Source organism: Limanda limanda, chromosome 23, assembly GCF_963576545.1.
Source record: "Limanda limanda chromosome 23, fLimLim1.1, whole genome shotgun sequence".
Classification (NCBI taxonomy): Eukaryota; Metazoa; Chordata; class Actinopteri; order Pleuronectiformes; family Pleuronectidae; genus Limanda; species Limanda limanda.
This window is the reverse complement of record NC_083658.1, coordinates 8,231,079-8,250,045: the sequence shown is the minus strand read 5'-3', so window position 1 is coordinate 8,250,045 and position 18,967 is coordinate 8,231,079. Positions and strand designations below refer to the sequence as shown.

General features: G+C 45.2%; 1 protein-coding gene across 1 annotated transcript; it reads left to right on the top strand.

Moving 5' to 3' along the window:
• The first annotated feature begins 5,297 nt into the window (after positions 1–5,297).
• Positions 5,298–18,458, top strand: obsl1a (obscurin like cytoskeletal adaptor 1a). Its single transcript, XM_061067387.1, has 23 exons — positions 5,298–5,742; positions 5,776–6,474; positions 7,386–7,655; positions 7,738–7,998; positions 8,292–8,597; positions 8,958–9,224; positions 9,309–9,584; positions 9,674–9,788; positions 10,126–10,286; positions 10,371–10,643; positions 10,738–11,013; positions 11,096–11,371; positions 11,449–11,724; positions 11,806–12,081; positions 12,881–13,150; positions 13,260–13,526; positions 13,943–14,209; positions 14,291–14,403; positions 14,502–14,655; positions 14,801–14,962; positions 17,085–17,189; positions 17,294–17,560; positions 18,181–18,458. Exons 1-23 carry the CDS (start codon positions 5,298–5,300, stop codon positions 18,456–18,458), a joined length of 6,060 nt encoding a protein of 2,019 aa, XP_060923370.1.
• Positions 18,459–18,967: the final 509 nt, after the last annotated feature.

Genomic DNA, 18,967 nt, shown 5'->3' with positions numbered 1-18,967 from the left:
TTGTAGATGGACAAAGATCACGTTTGATCCCCATGACGGCCATATGTCCTGTCTCAGCATCTTAGGGCGAAAAATGTAAATACATGCATTATTCTGTATCTCTGTTGTCAAAATTTCCTTAGTTACCCTCTGTTAAGGCAGGGAAGTCTCCAAAAAGCGACTGTCTGTTCATTCGCACAGGACATCGTATATGTCTTGGATTAACCTCTTGGGGTCTGCAGTGCACCAACGAGGCCAGAAATGTGGGAGTTATCTTTGATTCAGCAATATGAGGAATATTTTGTCAAGCCACCTCAGTTTCCTCATTAAAAAGACTTTTTTATCAGATTTTCTATCCATCGTCTCCTGAATTAACTTAAAAGTTCTATATTGCCTACATTAAAAATATTATTATTATTTTCTGATGAGTCTGGGTACTGAAATGTATTCGTTGGGGACTATTTTCTGCTGCAGAATACACATACACATTATAGTGTTGCATGTTTCTTATAATGAAGACAAATGCTAGTTGCTTTTAAAGACACAGTTTAACTTTCTAAACTTCGAGTGACATGACGTTGGTTGGGACACTCATTTTTCCAATGAATCACTCAAAAAGCTACTTTTGCATCTGAAGTTGAATCAGAGCTCTCTGGGGTAAAACTACAATATTATTGATCATAGTAACAAGCAGTGACTGAATACTTGCCATCCTCTATCTGCCTCACACACACACAGATGTTGTTTGTATTAAACTTTAAAGCCCTCCCCCTGTCCTTCCCAGAATCCCTTGTTGTTGCTCCCAGCATGCTCGCAGGTTGCAGGGAGAGAGAGGAGGAGGGGTCAGAGGTCACCTGACCAAAAGGTTTGGACCTTCTTTTTCCTCTCCCAGTGTATCTCTCTCTGCCATATCACTCCCTTTTTTCATCCTAGGTTTCATTCACTCTTCTCTCTCTTTAAAGAGTTTCCCTCTTAATTAGATCTCAGTGACAAATGCTATTGAAGCTTTCAGTTCAATCAAGTTGGAATTCAGTGATGCATCTTCTTCAAGGACAAAAGGTCACAGAAGTGAAATGCTTGTGAAATAACAAAGTTTTTTACCAGATCATTGGAATCTTTATAGAAATTTGACTCAGCAAATGACTTTTTACACAAAACAGACTCAAATAAATGATTGAAATCTAAATCTGGACGCAAACTCTCAGATGTTTTCAAAATTAAAAAAACACAATATGAAAATACAATGCTTTACTGACGTCCTCAGGGCGGACAGAGCTTAAAGAATTAACCCTGTTGATCTAGTCACTGTTTTTATTCCACAGAGTTTACCTTTTCATTTTGTGTCAAGTCCAATGAGTCCTCAGACTAAAAATAAACCTCTAGTACCATCTATTGGACAATATCATGAAAGACAGTTACACACACACACCTGCACTGGGCACCTGCCTGTGCTTTAAATCCAGTGCATACACTTACATTTTTTGATTCTAATTAAATGTTCTATTCTTTTTAGAAAATATTTATTCTTAAAGACATTTTCATGTAATTTGGGGACTGTTAGGTTTCTCTGTACATGTTAAGGTCTTGACCTTATCATGTTATGATTTGGCACTTTAAATTGAACTGAATACCTTTTATTTTAGTTAATTCATCTTTTTGCCATGTATTTTTGTGATTATTATAATTATAATTATTTTAGCCTTCATTCATAGGAAAGCAGAAGCTGAGAAGAGAGTGAGAAAGACATGCAGCAAAGGGCCTGGTTCGAACCGGACCTGCTGCCACTGCAGGACCACTGGTGCCTCTTTGTTTGAGGCGTCATATTAATTTATCTTTATCATAAATAAACAGAGCATGTAGAGTCAGATCTTGGTTGTTGTACATGACTGCAACAGTTTGGACCCCAAACCTCCAAAATCCAGTTCTTCAATACTTCATATATGTAGTAGATTTAGTTTAGTAGTAGATATAGATATATTTAACTGCAATATTAAAGGGACATTTCCCGAATGTTTTGCCTGAATCTCACCAAGATGGTCACCACATGTATATAAGATACAGCAACTAACTTTTTAGCTCAAAGATATTGGCTGCTCGATGTGGGAAACTCGGCTTGATCACTTGCTCTTCATTTCAGTTTTCACAGACACACTCCACCGTCACCTTTTCTGCTCCTCACACTCTCATTATAACCTGTGGATGAGTGGCAGCGCTCACAGACATCTCCCTTGTTCCCAAGCAGACGTCTCTTCAGCGGTTCCATCAATCCGGCTGGTTTCAAAAGCACAACCTTGACCTGAGAGACTCACCGGACCAGCTGCTCAAAGTAAACCACTCCGCAAACACATGGGCGCCTTTTACCATCAAAAATACAAACCCACAAGTCAGTGAGGGGATAGTGTACAGCAGAATAATCATGTTTAGATCAAGGGATATTTTTTCTATACTGAGATTAACTAACCTGGGATCCGTTTACGGTGTTTAGCCTAGTGCATGTGTAAAGAGAGTAGGATCAAACAAGAAAAATAACCTTCCTTAATATCCAGGTTGTCCTCTGAAGCTTTTGATACTGAAACCCAGTCCCCGGACAAAGAGCGGCACTGTGCTTTTGATTATTCGTGGTGCACTCGATGTACCTAACAGCTGCGGGGATGCCTGCGAGGATGAGGATGCCAGAGGTACCAGCGGCCTTAAATGGCGCCACTACCACGGTGCGAGTCCTCCAAACGCCTTTGTTACGCATTTGGCAAATTGCTAACTGACACTACATCATTTTTCGCAGACATGATTTGTTTGTCTCAAAAGATGACTCAAATGTCCCTTTCTGCTTGAGATGCTGTGCCAAGTGCATTAAGCCGGCACAGTAGGGAATCGAGGATATGTGACCGGCACTGAAGGTCAAATACCTCCAGCATGACGACAGTTTGCGAGAGTGTATCAGCGACGCTTGCTGTCCTGAAACACTCCACTTGAGGTGATAGCTGAGAGGAGCAATTGTCTGAGAATGCAGGAAACGAGTGTCAACGCCGGATTCAAATCGGAGAGGGAACAGTTAAAAGCCTAAACACAGACGCATTCCAAGGAGTCCTGCTTCTTCTAGAGAGTAATATAGGCTTAATCTATTATCAGTGAAATCACGCAGGTCCATGTTTAGACCTGCACTCTCAGAAAATGTCCCATTAATCACTCAGTCTCAGCTTAGACTGAGACAGAAACGTTATAACTGAATAAAAACAGTCGTGATTGTGAAATGATCTCGTAGATCGGTTTGAAAAGTTATTTTGAAAATATCAATATAAATACATGACCTGCAGTTCCTAGTTTACAGTATTTAAAGTCTTATGAATACTTCAAGAAGAAGATTATTTTTGATTCAGATTACTTTTTATAGGACTACTATGGTAGATCTTAAGTGATGGAAGTAGCATTAAATTAACTTAAACATAATCAAGAACTACCTAAATGTATTAAAGACCTGGTTTGAAATATTTTTGCCTATTAATGACTTTTTAAGGCCTTAAATTCAAATTATTAAATCCTTGAGGGCCCGTGGAAGCCCTGTGTATACTCAATTCCCACTGTGCATTTCAAACAGCAGTTGACTTTATTCTTTCTCAGTTCAACCCTGAAGATAAATCATTTTCTACTTCAGATGTGACACCGGTTTGACCCTATTCTTGGGTCAACGTGACTCATGACTGAAGGGGCTCCGGCAGGTGGGGCGTCCTTTCTCTCCTGAGGATTAACTCGGGATATCTTTTGAGCTGTGGGATCCATCGCGGCCTCCCCCCCTCTATCTTTAGTGGACCTCCGCCTGTGAATGGAGAGCCTAACTTTATCTGGCTGACCGTCATCGAAGCTGCCGGGTATTTTTAGGTGATGGCTTGCAGTGGCAGCAGCTGTGAAAGCATTTAACGCCGCCCAGCCCCCCCATTCCAACTCCCTCTCTCTCTTTAGCTGTTGGGACAATGACAGTGTCAGAGCTGACGCATAAGCCGAGCACTTGACTGAAGGACTGTGGTCGTTTCCCTCCCTGCCACCTGCACCCGAACGCCACACGGACCGGACCCCACAAATACGTGATGGCTGTGACTATGGACCTCGGATTGTGAATGGAAGATCGGATTCTTTCTCTCTCGCTTTGACTCGGACTGACCAGGAGTTGTGTCCAAATATAACAAACCAACCCTGAGGACAAGAGCTTCAGCCAATATCCACTATTTCAACGGGTCAAAGACTATTTCCAAGAAGAGCCAAAGGTCACATGACTTAACTGAAGCCTGCCTGAACGTTCTCAGGACTTTATTTGGAAGTGATCATCACATTAGAGACACGATGATTTGAGGTGGCTAACCCACAGCAGCGGTAAGTTTCTTAAATCAGTGACATCAGATCTTAAAAGCTGAATTATGTGTATTTCCTGTCTCGCTGAACATGTCACACTGCCTCAGACATTCAGGCAAACTGCTTAAAGAGTGTGTATCACGTCTATAGTGATGATGAGATGTAAGAAATACCTGACATGCTACACAGAGAGCTATTTTCCGGACGAGACATGAGCACACGACTGTGCAAGAGGCTGGACTTTAGATGCGTGAGCCTGGTGCGTCATAGAGAAGGGACAACAGCAATGCATAATGATACTGAAAGCTGCTAGATTCATGGACTGTAATAAGTGTTTCTTACTCCACCTAACAAAGGACTTGGGTTGTTGCTAAACTTGAAGACATCGTGGCAACAACAACAACACAGTCCAGAAACAAGGAGAATCAGACAGGAAGGATTCACAGTTTGAGAGTTCAGGTGTTTCACTGCCCAGTTTGTGTGCTGTGGGACACATGGACTCCGGTGTCTTTTTTTGGACAGACTACTTTATAAATACACTCTTCAATGACTTACAGCACCAGCTGTGAGACAACCGAGAGTGGTGTGCATTTGCTCAAAACACACCGAACTAAACCGCCACTACATGTTTACATCGGTTCAGCTTTGCTCACCATACACTGAGTATTTTGAAAAACATTTCAGGCAAAGTTCCCAGATATTTTTGTTATTTCTCACTTTCTATTTCTCACAATCTGTCGGGCTTGAGTCAGTTGTAAACAGAAATGTGTGTAAACAGTCAAAGCAGGGCAACTTAATTTCAACCAAAGGGATTTAAGAAAAATGTTGAAATTGTTTTGCCATCCAAAATATCTACAAAAGTTTCATATTTCTCTCTCTCTCTCGCAGCTCCTTCACCACGGACAAGACCATCTTTCCCAGGAAATCCCATCACAAAATACTCTTCTTTTCTCGAACCAGAAACAAACCTTATCATGGATATTTTTGGAGGTGCTCCTCGTGTTGTGGGCTACCCGCGCCCTGTGCTGGCACAGTGCGGCACCGACGCCACGCTGAGGTGCCAAATCGCTGGCGACCCCCGTCCTGACGTGATCTGGGAGCGTAAAAATGTCCAGATCTTGTCTGAGGGACGCTACAAGCTCGCCGAGGAGGGAAAGGCTTACCTGCTGACTATTACTGGAGTCACCCTGCAGGATGCTGGCCAGTACATATGCAAGGCTAGAAATAGCATAGGTGACACGGTCGCGGCAGCTTCCCTCAAAGTGGAAGAAGAAGCACAGCAGCAGGAAGAGGGGCAGAGGCAGCTAGGGGTCAACGGCGTGAAGCAACAAAATGGAGGACACCTGAATGGCTACTGTGAAGTGCAAAATGGTGACCACAGGGGAGAAAACGGAGCGGAGATAAATGGAGAACACAAGTGTAATGGCAAGTTTAGTGAAAAGCGAGAAGAAGCTGATTTAATATCTGATGAGAAGCCTCGATTCCTTATCAAGCCGCTCTCTCTGCGCGTGGACAGAGGAGAAGACGCCGCCTTCTCCTGCAAAATCTGGGGCACTCCTGTACCGGAGGTGACGTGGGAGAAAGACGGGAAGAAGCTGCCCGACATCTTCGAGAGTTCACACTTCAGCGTGTGCAGCCAAGATGGCGGCTGGTTCCAGCTCAAGGTCTACAGGACGCGCATGCCAGACAAAGGCGTCTACACCTGCCGGGCCGTCAACTGCCAGGGCGAGGCCTTGGCCGGCGCCATCCTCCTGGTGGAGCCCGTACCAGAGCGGGAGGAAAGCAAAAGGTCCTCAAGTGGTCAAACTAACAGCCAGTGGTCGCCAAAGCAGAGAGGCGGGCGACTCAGTTTGTCGAGGCTCAAAGAGGAGGCGCCCGTCAACCCGGCTGCAGTCAAGAAGTTCGCGGTGGCCGAGGGGAAACACGCCAAGTTCCGCTGCTTCGTGACGGGGAAGCCGAAACCCGAGATCATCTGGAAGAAAAACGGCGTTCCCCTTGAGCCCGGGAGGCGCCACCTGATATTTGAGGACAGGGAGGGGTACTACACGCTGAAGGTTCTGTACTGCAAAGAGCCGGACACAGGGCTGTATGTTTGCGCAGCATCGAACGCTCTGGGAAACACCCTCAGTGCCGTTCACCTGTCTGTCAAAGGTAAGAGATACTTCGACATCCATTCACCTGCTTTTAAAATGGATAATATCAGTGTCCACAATACAAACAGATTGATGAATGGAGAGAAAACCGATGTAAATTCCATAAATAATTAAAAATGTCATGAATCTGCTGCGGTGAATCATCTAAAACGTATTCAATCATAGTCTTCGTTATTCCAAACAAGCACAAGACCAAAGATCACATCACATTTCAAGAGATTCTGCACCAGCGTCACTTGCAAACCTCTTGAAATAACCAATGAAGTGTCCTGATGTGTCACTGATGCTCGTCTCCAACCACACACATAAAACTTGGTCACATTAGCCTTTGTCGTGGCTAATTGCTTCCCCGGCATCGTTGAAATGTACGCCATCGCCTCTTAAAGCAGTTAATCATTTTGTCCTGATCCCTTGGTAATGGGCAGATAATTCTCAGGGTCACACGAGTCCCGGCCCCGTGCCAGCTGCCTCTGTCACCAGCGTCCGTTTAGACCCGGGGTCAACGTGTCAGTCGTTAATATGCGGGTAATACAGAGTGGCGTCGCCGCAAATGAGAATTGCTTCGTAGTTATTTAGTGGTGACGAGAGAAACGGAAGAAGTTTGGAATATAAATAACCTCACAAGCAGTTAGTATATTTTTGAGTGTGGACATCTTGCATAATTACTTAATTAAAGGTCCAGTGTGTAAGATTTAGGAGAACCTTTAACTTTTTGTCTGTTTATTAATTAAATTAACTTTAAGGATCACTTATATTATCAATGTACTACAACTGTTATATTATATGGAAATATTTAGTAAATTTAAAGCATGGCTGTATTGTAGTTATACTGTTTGTGTTTATAACGATACAGTAAACTGAGACATGTAAATAAATATTCCATTCTTACCCATTTCCCTTGTTCTGCAGGCCACGCTGTCCGCTTCAGGCATCCATTAAAAGACGTGGAGGTGAGGGAGCGGGACGTTGCCGTGCTGGAGTGTGAGATGCCCGACGAGTCGCTGCCCGCCGCCTGGTACCTGGAGGACCAGCGGCTGATGCCCAGCAGTAAATACGGGATGGAGCAGAAGGGAAGCAGAAGGAGACTCACCATCCATGACGTCGGGGCAGACGATGACGGCGTGTATCTGTGTGAGAGGCCTGACGGAGCGAAGAGCATCGCCGAGCTGTCAGTTAAAGGTACTACGTGCCAAATGCAGAATCACAGTATTTCATCTACTGCATCTACAGTCAATAAATCAAATACTTTGTCTACTCACAGGTACTATTGTTCGTAAACTTCCTCGGAAGCTGGAGGTCCTGGAGGGCGAGAATGCAGCGTTCTGCGTGGAGGTGGAGGAGGACGAGTTGGAGGTCCACTGGTTCAAGGACGGCCTGAAGCTGCACGAGACCCACCAGACGATCCTCAAGACTTTTGGCAGAACTCACATCCTGGTCTTTGTCAACGTGGCCCACCACGACTCAGGGGTGGTGACGTTTGTCACCGGGGGATCCAAGACGTCTTCACGCCTCAAGGTCAAAGGTACTTTTAGGAGACAACACGAAAACAACATGACACTATGAGCTTTAGTTCTTAAAATCTGAAGCTAGACTTGAACAGATTCCCTAAATAATATGACAGGTTAAATGGATTTGGTAAATGGATTTGTATTTATATAGCGCTTTTCTAGTCTGATGAAGACCACTCAAAGCGCTTTACAGTACAGTTTCACATTCACCCATTCACACACACATTCATACAGTGCATCTACTTGCAGCACTTTGTTATTCTATGGGGGGCTATTGCCTCTCATCCTCCTCCTCTCTGTCCTTTAGCCTCCAGACACTGTCCCCCTATCGGCCCCGGGGGCGTTCAGATGGACGTGGATCGACCCAACAGCGCCCTCCTCACCTGGGTTCCTGCCCCCAACAGCCAGACGTCCACCCGCTCCATCTTCGTGCTGGAGAGACAAGAGGTGGGCTCCCAGGAGTGGCAGAAGTGCTTCAGCTCGGAGAGCGCCACCTCGGCCGATGTCGGTGGCGACAGCGTGCCGTGTGAGGGCGACTACCGCTTCCGCGTCTGCTGCATCAACAAGTACGGGCGGAGTGGTCACGTGGAGTTTCCCAAAGCCGTCCACCTGGGTGAGGAAAAGTACATATGCGTTATTGTGTGTGTGTCAATGTTAACCTGAAGATAAAGACATTACATACTGTATATATATATATTTTAAAACATTTACATTTTTAAATTGGTTTCCTGCAAATAGTTCATGTTAGTTTTGGTTAAGAATAACATTGCAAACACATACAATTTAATTTAGTTGTTAGGACACAATTTAGATGTAATTCTGCAGTTTCAAGCAAAGGCTGTCTTGAAAACAATTATCTTCGTTCTAGATGAGATCACTGTGAACCCACATGTAGGAAACAAAGTACAGGAAAGGAAAAAAACATGCAATTCTTATCAACTTCTCCTGTATTCTCTTTTTCCATTTTTCTTAGCTCCTGGGCCCAAAATTCTCAGTCGCCTCCAGGGCTGTGAGGTTGTGGAGGGCGAAGACGCTCGCTTCTCCATCGAGCTGTCCGCCTCCATGGTTGGAACCTGGTTCCTGAACAGCGCCCAACTGCAGCACGGCGGGCGGTACTCCATACAACAGTCCCAAACACAGCACTCGTTGGTAATCCATGATCCCCACACGACGGAGGACACAGCCGAGGTCACGTTTATAGCCAACGGAGTCCGCGATTCGGCCGTGCTCAAGGTCAAACGTACGTATTCAAATCGGTTCATCTTGCCAATAGTGGAATAATGTTTTTGGAGTCTGTTTAATGTTTATTTTCACTTGTTTGCAGCTGCTGTGATCAAATTCAGCCCTCTGTCAGAATCCGACAGCAGTAAGACGGTGGAGAGTGGCGATGCTATTGTTCTCTACTGTGAGGTCTCCCACCCCTCGGCGAAGGTTTCCTGGTTCAAAGATGGCGAGGAGCTCCAGCCGGCCGACGGCCTCACCGTCCAATCGGATGGGAACATGAGGAGGATTGTGATCCAATCGGCTGACGCGGGTCACTCTGGAGTTTACACATGTGAGACTTCAGGGGACGTCATCAAATTCAACGTGGACGTTGCAGGTAACAGACATTCGAGAAACAAGTTCACCCTCCTAGTACCTTGGGTTTCGGCTGTTGACCTCCTTCCCTTGCTGCTCCCGTCTGTTCAGGTCCTCCTGTACAGTTTGGGCCGGTCCCACAGGAGGAGCTCCATAAGAGCAGCATGGAACTGGACCCTGTGGTGCTGCTCTGCCACGTCTCCAGGGAGGATGCAGACGTCAAGTGGTAAAGACCTGCCGGAGACATGCCAGAGAAATATTTCAGATTCTGTTTTGTTTCATTAGCTTTGCACAAATTACTAGCAGGGATGAAAAAGATTTGTTCATTTTAATTCCTTATTGATTAAACACTGATTTGGTAAGATTCTTATTAAAAGGGATATCTTATAAAGTGAGATAAATCTGAGTTTTTTTACTTTTGTTCATTTTGGTTTGTTTCTAGCTTAATTTGTAAAGCAATTACTACAATATTTGACAAAATTACAGTATTAACTCACTTTACTTTTGTTTCCCCTAAGCCTGTTATTTGACACAATAGTGTTTATGTCAAATCTGTGTCGCAGGTATAAGGACGGCCATGAGATCGTGCCCGGCGACAACATCACTCTGCAAATAGAAGGAACGGTGAGGAGGTTAATAATCCGCTCTGCAGACACCTCAGACGCTGGCAGATACACCTGCCAGGCAGGAGACAACAGCATGGAGTTCACCGTCAATGTCAGAGGTACTGGGACAAGTCTGTCTCCTGTAGAAGAGACTTAAAGTCAACTGTAATACAAACAGGAACTGATCTGACGATGCTTCACAGAGCCTCCGGTGATGATCGTGGAACCTAAGGACGATGTGGTGATGGAGAGCTACATCTCAGAGGAGATCCACCTGCAGTGTGAACTGTCCCGTTCTGGCGGTAAGGTGCAGTGGTTCAAGGACGGCCAGGAGGTGGAGGAGAGCGGCGGCATCCAGCTGCTCTCCGAGGGTCCGTACAGGAGGCTGACCGTCCTCTGTGGATCGGTAGAAGATGGAGGAGAGTACGTGTGCAAAACAGACGGAGACTCTGTTTTCTTTCAGCTTACTGTCACAGGTTCGTTTGCACTTGCTTCTGCGATATTCCTATTAATCACCTTTAAAAGATTAACTGGCCAAATTAAGTTACTTTTATTTTTCTTCCTGTTCAGAGCCGCTCATCAGAATCGTGTTTCCAACTCAACCAGAGGTGGAACTGAGCCACTTGGCCTCCGAGAGGCTGGAGCTCAGCTGTGAGATCTCACAGTCCGATGCCCCTGTCCGGTGGTACAGAGACGGCCTAGAGGTCGACGAGGGCCCTGACTTGATCCTTGAGGCGGACGGGGCTAAACGCCGGCTTGTCATACCCATGACCACAGTGGAGGACACAGGGGAGTACATATGTGACACTGAAGATGACTCTGTGGCCTTCCTGGTTACTATTACAGGTAAGAATGAGGACATTAATGTGATTATTTAGCACCTTAAACAGCATTTCTGTCATTTATGTCTCTTTCCTCTTTTATTTAGAGCAACTCGTGACACTCACTCGTCCCGAGAACACACCTGACAAATTGGAGAGTTTCGCCGGTAAACCGATTGTGATGGAGATCAACGTATCCCGGCCAAACGCAGAAGTCAGGTGGTGGCTGGATGGCGAAGAAGTAGAGGAGAGCTGTAACGTCACCATGACCGAGGACGGGCTCATCCGTCGACTGACCATCCACGCCCCCTCCTCGAAGGATTCTGGAAAATACACCTGCGACGCTGTTGATGATCAGATTGATTTCCACGTCAAAGTTTCAGGTAAGAGGCAAACAATCACTTCTGCCATTTTTTTATACATCATTTTCAGTGTCATTATTCTATTTCTGCATCCTCAGAGCCTCCGGTGACGATCTTAAGAAAATCAGAGATAAAGACAGACCTAAAATCCCTGATTTCGGACGACATCGTGCTGGAGTGTGAACTCTCCAGAGCCAACGCCGTCGCCAAATGGTTCAAGGACGGCTGTCGGATTGAGGACGATGAAAGGTTCTGTGAAGAAGAGGAAGGTGCTTTCCGCTCGCTGGTCATCCTCAACGCTGAGCTCAGGGACTGCGGAGAGTACTTCCTGGATGTTGGAGATGACAACATCAGCTTCCACGTCATAGTAGAAGGTAAAATCCCTTTAGAAGATTTAATGTTGACAGGAAACAAAGATTCTAACTTGTGAAAATCACCTGTTTTCCTTTTTGTAGAGCCTCCAGTGACCATTGTAGGTAATTCAATTGACCCGGACTACCAGGAGATGGTGGCAGGCGACGACCTGATCCTGGCCTGTGAGGTGTCCCGGGCTAATGCCCCCGTCCAGTGGTACTGCAACGACCGGCTGCTCGCCTGTGACCCGCGTACCAACATCGAGAGCTACGGGACCCTGAGGAAAATCATCATCTCAAATGTGCAGCCCTCAGATTCTGGAAAGTACATGTGCGACGCTGTGGGGGACAAGATGACCAGTGTCGTCAGGATTCAAGGTACAGAGGCAGGGTGTAGGGTCTCAAGCGTCTCCGAGTAATCAGGCTTTAAAAAGTCAACTCATATTGGCTTCTTTTCTCTTTTGCGTCAAAGAACCTCCGGTGACGTTCATGAACAAGGAGGAGGACATTGTCGTGACGTCGTACGAGGCCGAGAGCGTGACCTTGACGAGTTACGTGTCCAAGGAGAACGCTCAGGTGCGTTGGCTGAGACACTGGGAGCCTGTCGCAGGTGAACGCGTCCGAGCACTCGTGGAGGGCCACAAACGCACCCTCACCATTGAGCCTTTGAGGCGCTCTGACGCGGGCGAGTACACATGTGACGTCAACACGGATCAGATCCACTTCAGCCTGTTGGTCAAAGGTTAGAATTTCAGTTTCTTTTTGTCGCTGGACACCGAACACCTCAGAGTTAACTGCAAAGTAATATATATATATTTTGTTGCGTTGCAGAAATGAGAATCAGGTTTGTGAGGCCACTCCAGGACACCGTGGCTCACGCTGATGGTATGGTGACCCTTCGCTGTGAGGTGTGCAAGCCAAAAGCCGACGTGCAGTGGCTGAAGAATGGCGTGGAGGTGGTTCCGAGCAGGAGGTTCTCCATCAGGGCGGAAGGCGTGGAGCGAAGCTTGACCATCCACCGATTAACCAGAGAGGATACTGGGGAGTACATCTGTGAGTCCAGAGATGACCGGACCAGGGCGTCGCTCAGAGTAGAGAGTGAGTATGAGCGGACTCAGATTTTCCATCTTTTCTTATGTACGTTATCAGGCTGATGAACTTTGTTGCATTTCTTCAGTGCCTCGAGTGGTGGAGTTCCTCACAGAGCTCCACAACACCACCGTGCTGGAGGGAGAAGATGCCACTTTCAAGTGTGTGGTTTCCCCCGAGGATGTCCAGTTGGTGTGGCTGATGGACAACGAGGCGATCGAGCTGGGCGATCGTTTCCAGGCGACCCGGAACGGCCTTTGCCACACCTTGGTGATTAAGAAGTGCCTGATGTTGGACTGTTCAAGGATTTCAGCAGAGGCTGAGGGACAAATGAGCAAAGCCAGCCTCAAAGTTCAGGGTAAGAGGATTAAATGAGCGAAAGAGAGAGACAAAATGGTGAAAATGGTTTGGAGAATGATCAACAGTTCATCATAACTTTGATATCTGTCTCTCGTCTTGGTCTCCAGAGGCTCAGGTCATGTTTACGAAGAGAATGGAGGCTGTCATGGCAGAGGAGTTAGGCGACGCCACCTTGGAAACGGAGATCAGCCTGGAGACGGGCGAGGTTCAATGGATGAGGCAGGGGGTGGTCATACAGCCCGGACCCCGGCACACGCTCGCCCAGAACGGCTGCAAACGCAGTCTGACCATCTGCAACCTGAACCTCTCGGACCGGGGAACCTACCGCTGCGAGACCCTGCACGACCGCACGCAGGTCAAGCTCAATGTGGAACGTAAGTGGGGCGAGAAGGAGCTCAGGAGCACAGTTTGCCACTGGGATCTCATCCGACGCAGATTGAGTTCTGGGCAGCAGCAGAACATTACATAATGTAGTGTGCTATTCACACTATGTCCCAGATACTAGGAAGAGCAGGACCTCTGCGTGTGAAAAGGTTAAACAATAGTGCAATGAATGACAGCATGGAGCTACTGTAGGTGGTGTTGATGTAATGTGATAGACTTAGCCGGGTCTATATTTGAATCACCCTTCGTTGTCCTTGAATCGTTGCAGCAGGAGCAGCATGACTACGTTTTTAATTCATCATAAAGATTTGCCCAACAGATGCATCCCCTAGATTCTCCAGGATTATTTTTCTCCCGGCAATCCAGATGCTATAATTAAATCCTCATTTAATTTTTTCCAATCCAGCCCGTAAAATCGTCATCCGTAAAGTCCTGGCCGACCAAGAGACCTTTGAGCGAGAGACCGCCTCCTTCGAGGTGGAGCTCTCCCACGCGGACGTGGAGGGAATCTGGCAGAAGGACGGCATCCGCGTGAAGCCGAACAACCAGTGGCGCGTGAGCACCAACGGGCTCGTCCACAGCCTCACCCTGTCCAACCTCACCCTGGAGGACACGGGCGCCATCGCTTTCTGCGCTGAGGGGGCGCGCACCACTGCCAGGCTCACGATCAAAGGTGTGGAGAAAATAAAAATAACCACGACCGACTGATTACAGTTTAGATCTGTTGATTCACACTGTTACTCCGCACTGACAGAGACGCCGGTGTCTATCTTGAGAGCGCTGGCTGATGTCCGTGTGGAGGAGGAATTGCCCGCCACACTCGAGTGTGAATTCTCCCGGCAAAACGTTGAAGTCAGATGGCTCAAGGTAACAAAAACTTGATTGTATTAAAAAAAGTAAAGTATTGGATATAACAGGTTTTAAACTCACAAGGAATTCTTGTACCTTTGTCTTCTGTGCATCAGAACGGGGCAGAGCTGAAGCCAGGGAAGAACTGTCGGATCTACCCCATGGGCCGGAAGCGGTTCTGTCAGATCCTGCAGTGCTCCTGCGCCGACTCTGGCACCTACACGTGTGATACAGGGGAAATGACTACTTCCTGTTCGCTGGAGGTTTATGGTAACTGTCTGATATTACCAAACCCTTTGAAACATTGATTTTCATGATGAGTTGTGCAGCCTGTAATTTACCTGGAGCGAGTGTCTGCCTCCATCTAGTGGTTAAAAAGGAGATGATTCTTGACATCTGTATCTTCATCTGACAGCGCACGAGTTGGCGATAGCGCAGGAGCTGGAGGATATTTACATCAAGGAGGACCAGAATGCCGTGTTCATGTGCGAGGTTTCTCTGGTCGACGTGACGGGAGAGTGGTTCAAGGACGGCCACAAGATCCGGCCCACTAGCACTATCAAGATCCGCACAGAAGGTCAGAAACGGAATGGGGCTGATTGTTATTCTGATGAAACACACAAAATAATATCCACAATAAATTAGAAAAGACTGCAAAAGACATATGTATCTTATAAAAAAATTCTGTCCCTAAGCAAACCTTGTGAATTATCAGTTGACTTTGAATGCCTTTGGAGTAATCATCCATTATATACATTTTTAAAATGTAAATTAGTCACACTTGATATTGATAAATGATTGATTTCAAAACAGCACAATTAAAGTTGTACATACATTTTTTATAATTTAACATACAATCATTAATCACTAAATATGGCAATACAGGTTTAACATTAGAGTACAATGAGGTGTTGCTTTACAAACCTTATTAAACTCTTATTTCTGTACAATTCAAGTCCTATTTATTTGCTACACGAATTAAGCCATCATTTGTTTTCACAGCTGTCAAATTTAAAATACACGTAGACTTTTAAATTTGGAAAACCTGATTAATGATAGTTACCTTTGACATTTGTAGTGCAAAGAGCAGGCACTCAGGTTACCAGAGGTATCACGAGAGGGGACTGTATTAATTCCCACTCGAAGAAGTGCTATTAGACAGTAAGCCTTCTTTTAGAAATCAGCTGAAGAATGGAATCTGTTGCCAAAGCAGATACGAGAAGATACTTTAATAGTCAGATATGTGCACATTAGACGCCTGACTGCCTATTTGCTAAAGTTTGTCTCTGTTTTTACTTGCTCTGCTTTGTCTCATATGTTGTGATGTTTCTTATTGCTATGCATTGTAACTTTCTGAAAATTAGTCTGCATATATTGCTTGTATGTGCAGGGTTTCCCCCAGTGCTGTATAGGCCTGGCGGGCCGCCAGGCTATACTCCCTCCCCCGCCAGGCTAAGCGTCTCTTGTTTTTTTTATTTAAAAAAATAAATAAATCCGTCACTCGCGCACATCAACAACACCTCACTTCCTCATTGAGCCCCGATCCCCAAGCAACCATCCTATTGGTCCAAACAGTCACATGTCCCACCCAGACCACTTCACTGACCGTCGGACATCAGAACGCTCCTTCAACACAGTGTTTTACTGAACATAAGTCAAAACCAAACATAAACATAAACCTAGTCCGTTACACGATTAGGCTGCAGCTATTTGGTTTTATTTATTTAAAAATAGGGTACTTCTTATTTCATACATTTTCCACAAATATGAGGAGGACTCAAATAGCCCTACAAAGTTCTGTGTTTAATTTATTTCAAAGTAGGCCGACACTTGCCTGTGTATTTTGTTTGTTTGTTATTTTGTTGCTTGTCTGTTTGAGTAGCTAGCTGAAAGCAAATAAGTAGTAGGCTAACCTTTTATTGGTAACCTAACTGTTACGGTACATTGTTTCTGAAATAAGAGGCCTGACTGCTATGTTCACAGCAAACTTGATTTTTTTTAAATATTAAGTAGGGCTGCCACTAACGACTATTTTTCTATCGATTAATCTGACGACTATTTTATCGATTAGTCGATTAATGTAAATGATTAATTTTCCTCCAAAAAAATCAAATTGACCATTTCAATTCAGTTAATCTTATTTTGATGACAACAAACTGTATGTCACCATATAATGCAGCACAAAACTAAATGTAAACAAAGGCTCAAATATTAAAGTGCAAAACTGTAGGTTTAAACTAGCAACTCCAACGTGATAAAAATAAATAAAAAAGAGGGCTTATGAGTTAAGTCAGCAGTGCAACTCAAAAAGATATCAAAGTATCTATTTAACCCCTTATCACCACTGTTTCTTATACTGTTTAGAGTATAAGAAACAGTGGTGTCCAGGTCAAAATCCGACTCACACCAAAAGGCTACCACTGCAATCCAATAGATCACTTACAAACAAAATACCATTTTCCTCCCTATCAATTAAATATAGATTTCCTATTGATCACTGTTGTTCCTCATTGTTCAAACCAATAAAGTTTGTTGAAAAAAAACGAATCCCTAGCAGGACTCCTAGTGGTCAGACACGGAACTACAAAACAAGGATAAACAGAGCGTATTAATAGCTGACAGATTAAATACAAATAAAAAAAGTGGAAAACTTGAATTTACCTTCAACAAAGCTGCTGTTGTTGTTTTTGTTCCATCAGGGACCAAACACTTCCTGTTGATGTGCAACGTCACAGCCGAAGATGCCGGTGAAATCCGGTTTGTAGCCAGAGCCCTTGAATCCACAGCTTACCTTGAAGTGGAGGGTGAGATGCTTTTTAAAGTTTGTGGTTATCTCATTGAAGTTAGAAGAAGTTTAATAAGTATTCATAAATAAATAAAAATGTCCGCCCCGTTTGCGTGGATGCAGAACTTCCGGTTTCCATCGTCAAGCCCCTGCGGGATCGCACGGCGCTGGAGAAGCATCGCGTGATCCTGGAGGTCACCGTGTCGTCGCCCCGCTGCGGAGCCTCCTGGTTCCGGGGCCGGGAGGAGCTGGTGGCCGGGGGCCGGCTGGAGATCCTGGCGGACGGCTGCTGCCACAAGCTGGTGATCCAGCAGGTGGTCGTGGAGGACGAGGGCACCTACAGCGTCCGGGTGGGGGAGCACACGTCCGAGGCCCAACTGCTGGTGGAAGGTGAGACTGAGGAGGGGTCGTGTGTGAATGGGAAATAAGTGAAACAACTATATTTATCTGCTCAGTCTGTGAAGTATCAAAGGTTTGAAAGGAGATATATATATTTATCTCTAATATCCAGAAGATAAATCACCTTCCTCATATTGTCCACTGCTGCAGCTCCTCTTCTCAGCCTCTGTCAGAAACCCCTGTATCTCTAAAGGGGTAGTTCACCCAAAAATGAAAAGTCACTCATTATCAACTCACCACTTTGCTGATGATGATGGAATATAATTCGATATTTTTTTTGTTTAATTATCAAAGACAGAATATGACAAGATTTTTGACAGATAAAATACATAAAGGATAGAAGACATATTGTCCAGGGGTACGTGTCATGTCTAAAATAATTCATAGGACAACAAGGCCCCCATTGAAACATAATTATTAACCAAGGTATAATTAAAAAGTCCAGTTCTTGGAGCCTGTTATATCAATATAGTCTTTCATCTCAATTTTAAAAACATTAAAAGATGGTTTTCCTTCACGGGAGGAAAGAAACTAACCAAGCATCATGTGTCCTCTTTAGTTTTATGGTTTGTATAAAACTAAACCCTTTGTTTCCCTCCATGCCGCTGCAGCCCAGGCTCTCGTGATGGTCAGAGAGCTCGAGGACGTGGAGGTGATCGAGCCGGAGCCGGCGACCTTCCAGTGCGAGGTGTCTCTGGCCATGAGCAAGCCCCCCATCTGGACTCTGAACGGGGAGCCCCTCCACTCGGGCCCCGGCGTCCGGCTGGAAAACCACGGGACGGTTCACAAGCTCACCCTGAGGAGCACCAGCGCGGACATGAGCGGGACGGTGAAGTTCACCACGGGCAAGGCCAAGAGCTGCGCCACGCTCAGGGTCGTGGAGGAGTAGAGGAGCGAGAAGGAGAAAAGAAAGTGACTCGGAAAGAAAGGGAAGGAACTAAACGCAAAAAATGGAAAATGCCTTTGTCCCATTGGACTTTCTTCAAATGCATTTGTTGTGATTGGATCTCCTTTCCAATTTCAAATTAGTGGAGCTGGGCTGGGACTGAATTAAGCATTTTAATTTCTTCAGTCCAGTTATTCCTTTTTTTATATAGTGTGGATGATATTTATTTTCCTAGTTGACTTAACTTTGTCCTATTCTGATGAGAACCCCTCAAAATAAAATATAAAGCAAAAGGAAACATATCCCACAAACTCTTACTTCCCGATGGTGCAAACAGAATGTTGTAATAGTATTTTTATAAAGTGCTGCTGGATATATAAGTCATGCATATCTTTTTTTGTGTCCTTTTTTACACTTTAATATTTCTTGCCACTTAGAGTCAATGTAAAAATCATCTTTTTTTAACAACAGAAATAACAACTCATGTTCAGCTTTGTATGAAAACGCTTTAC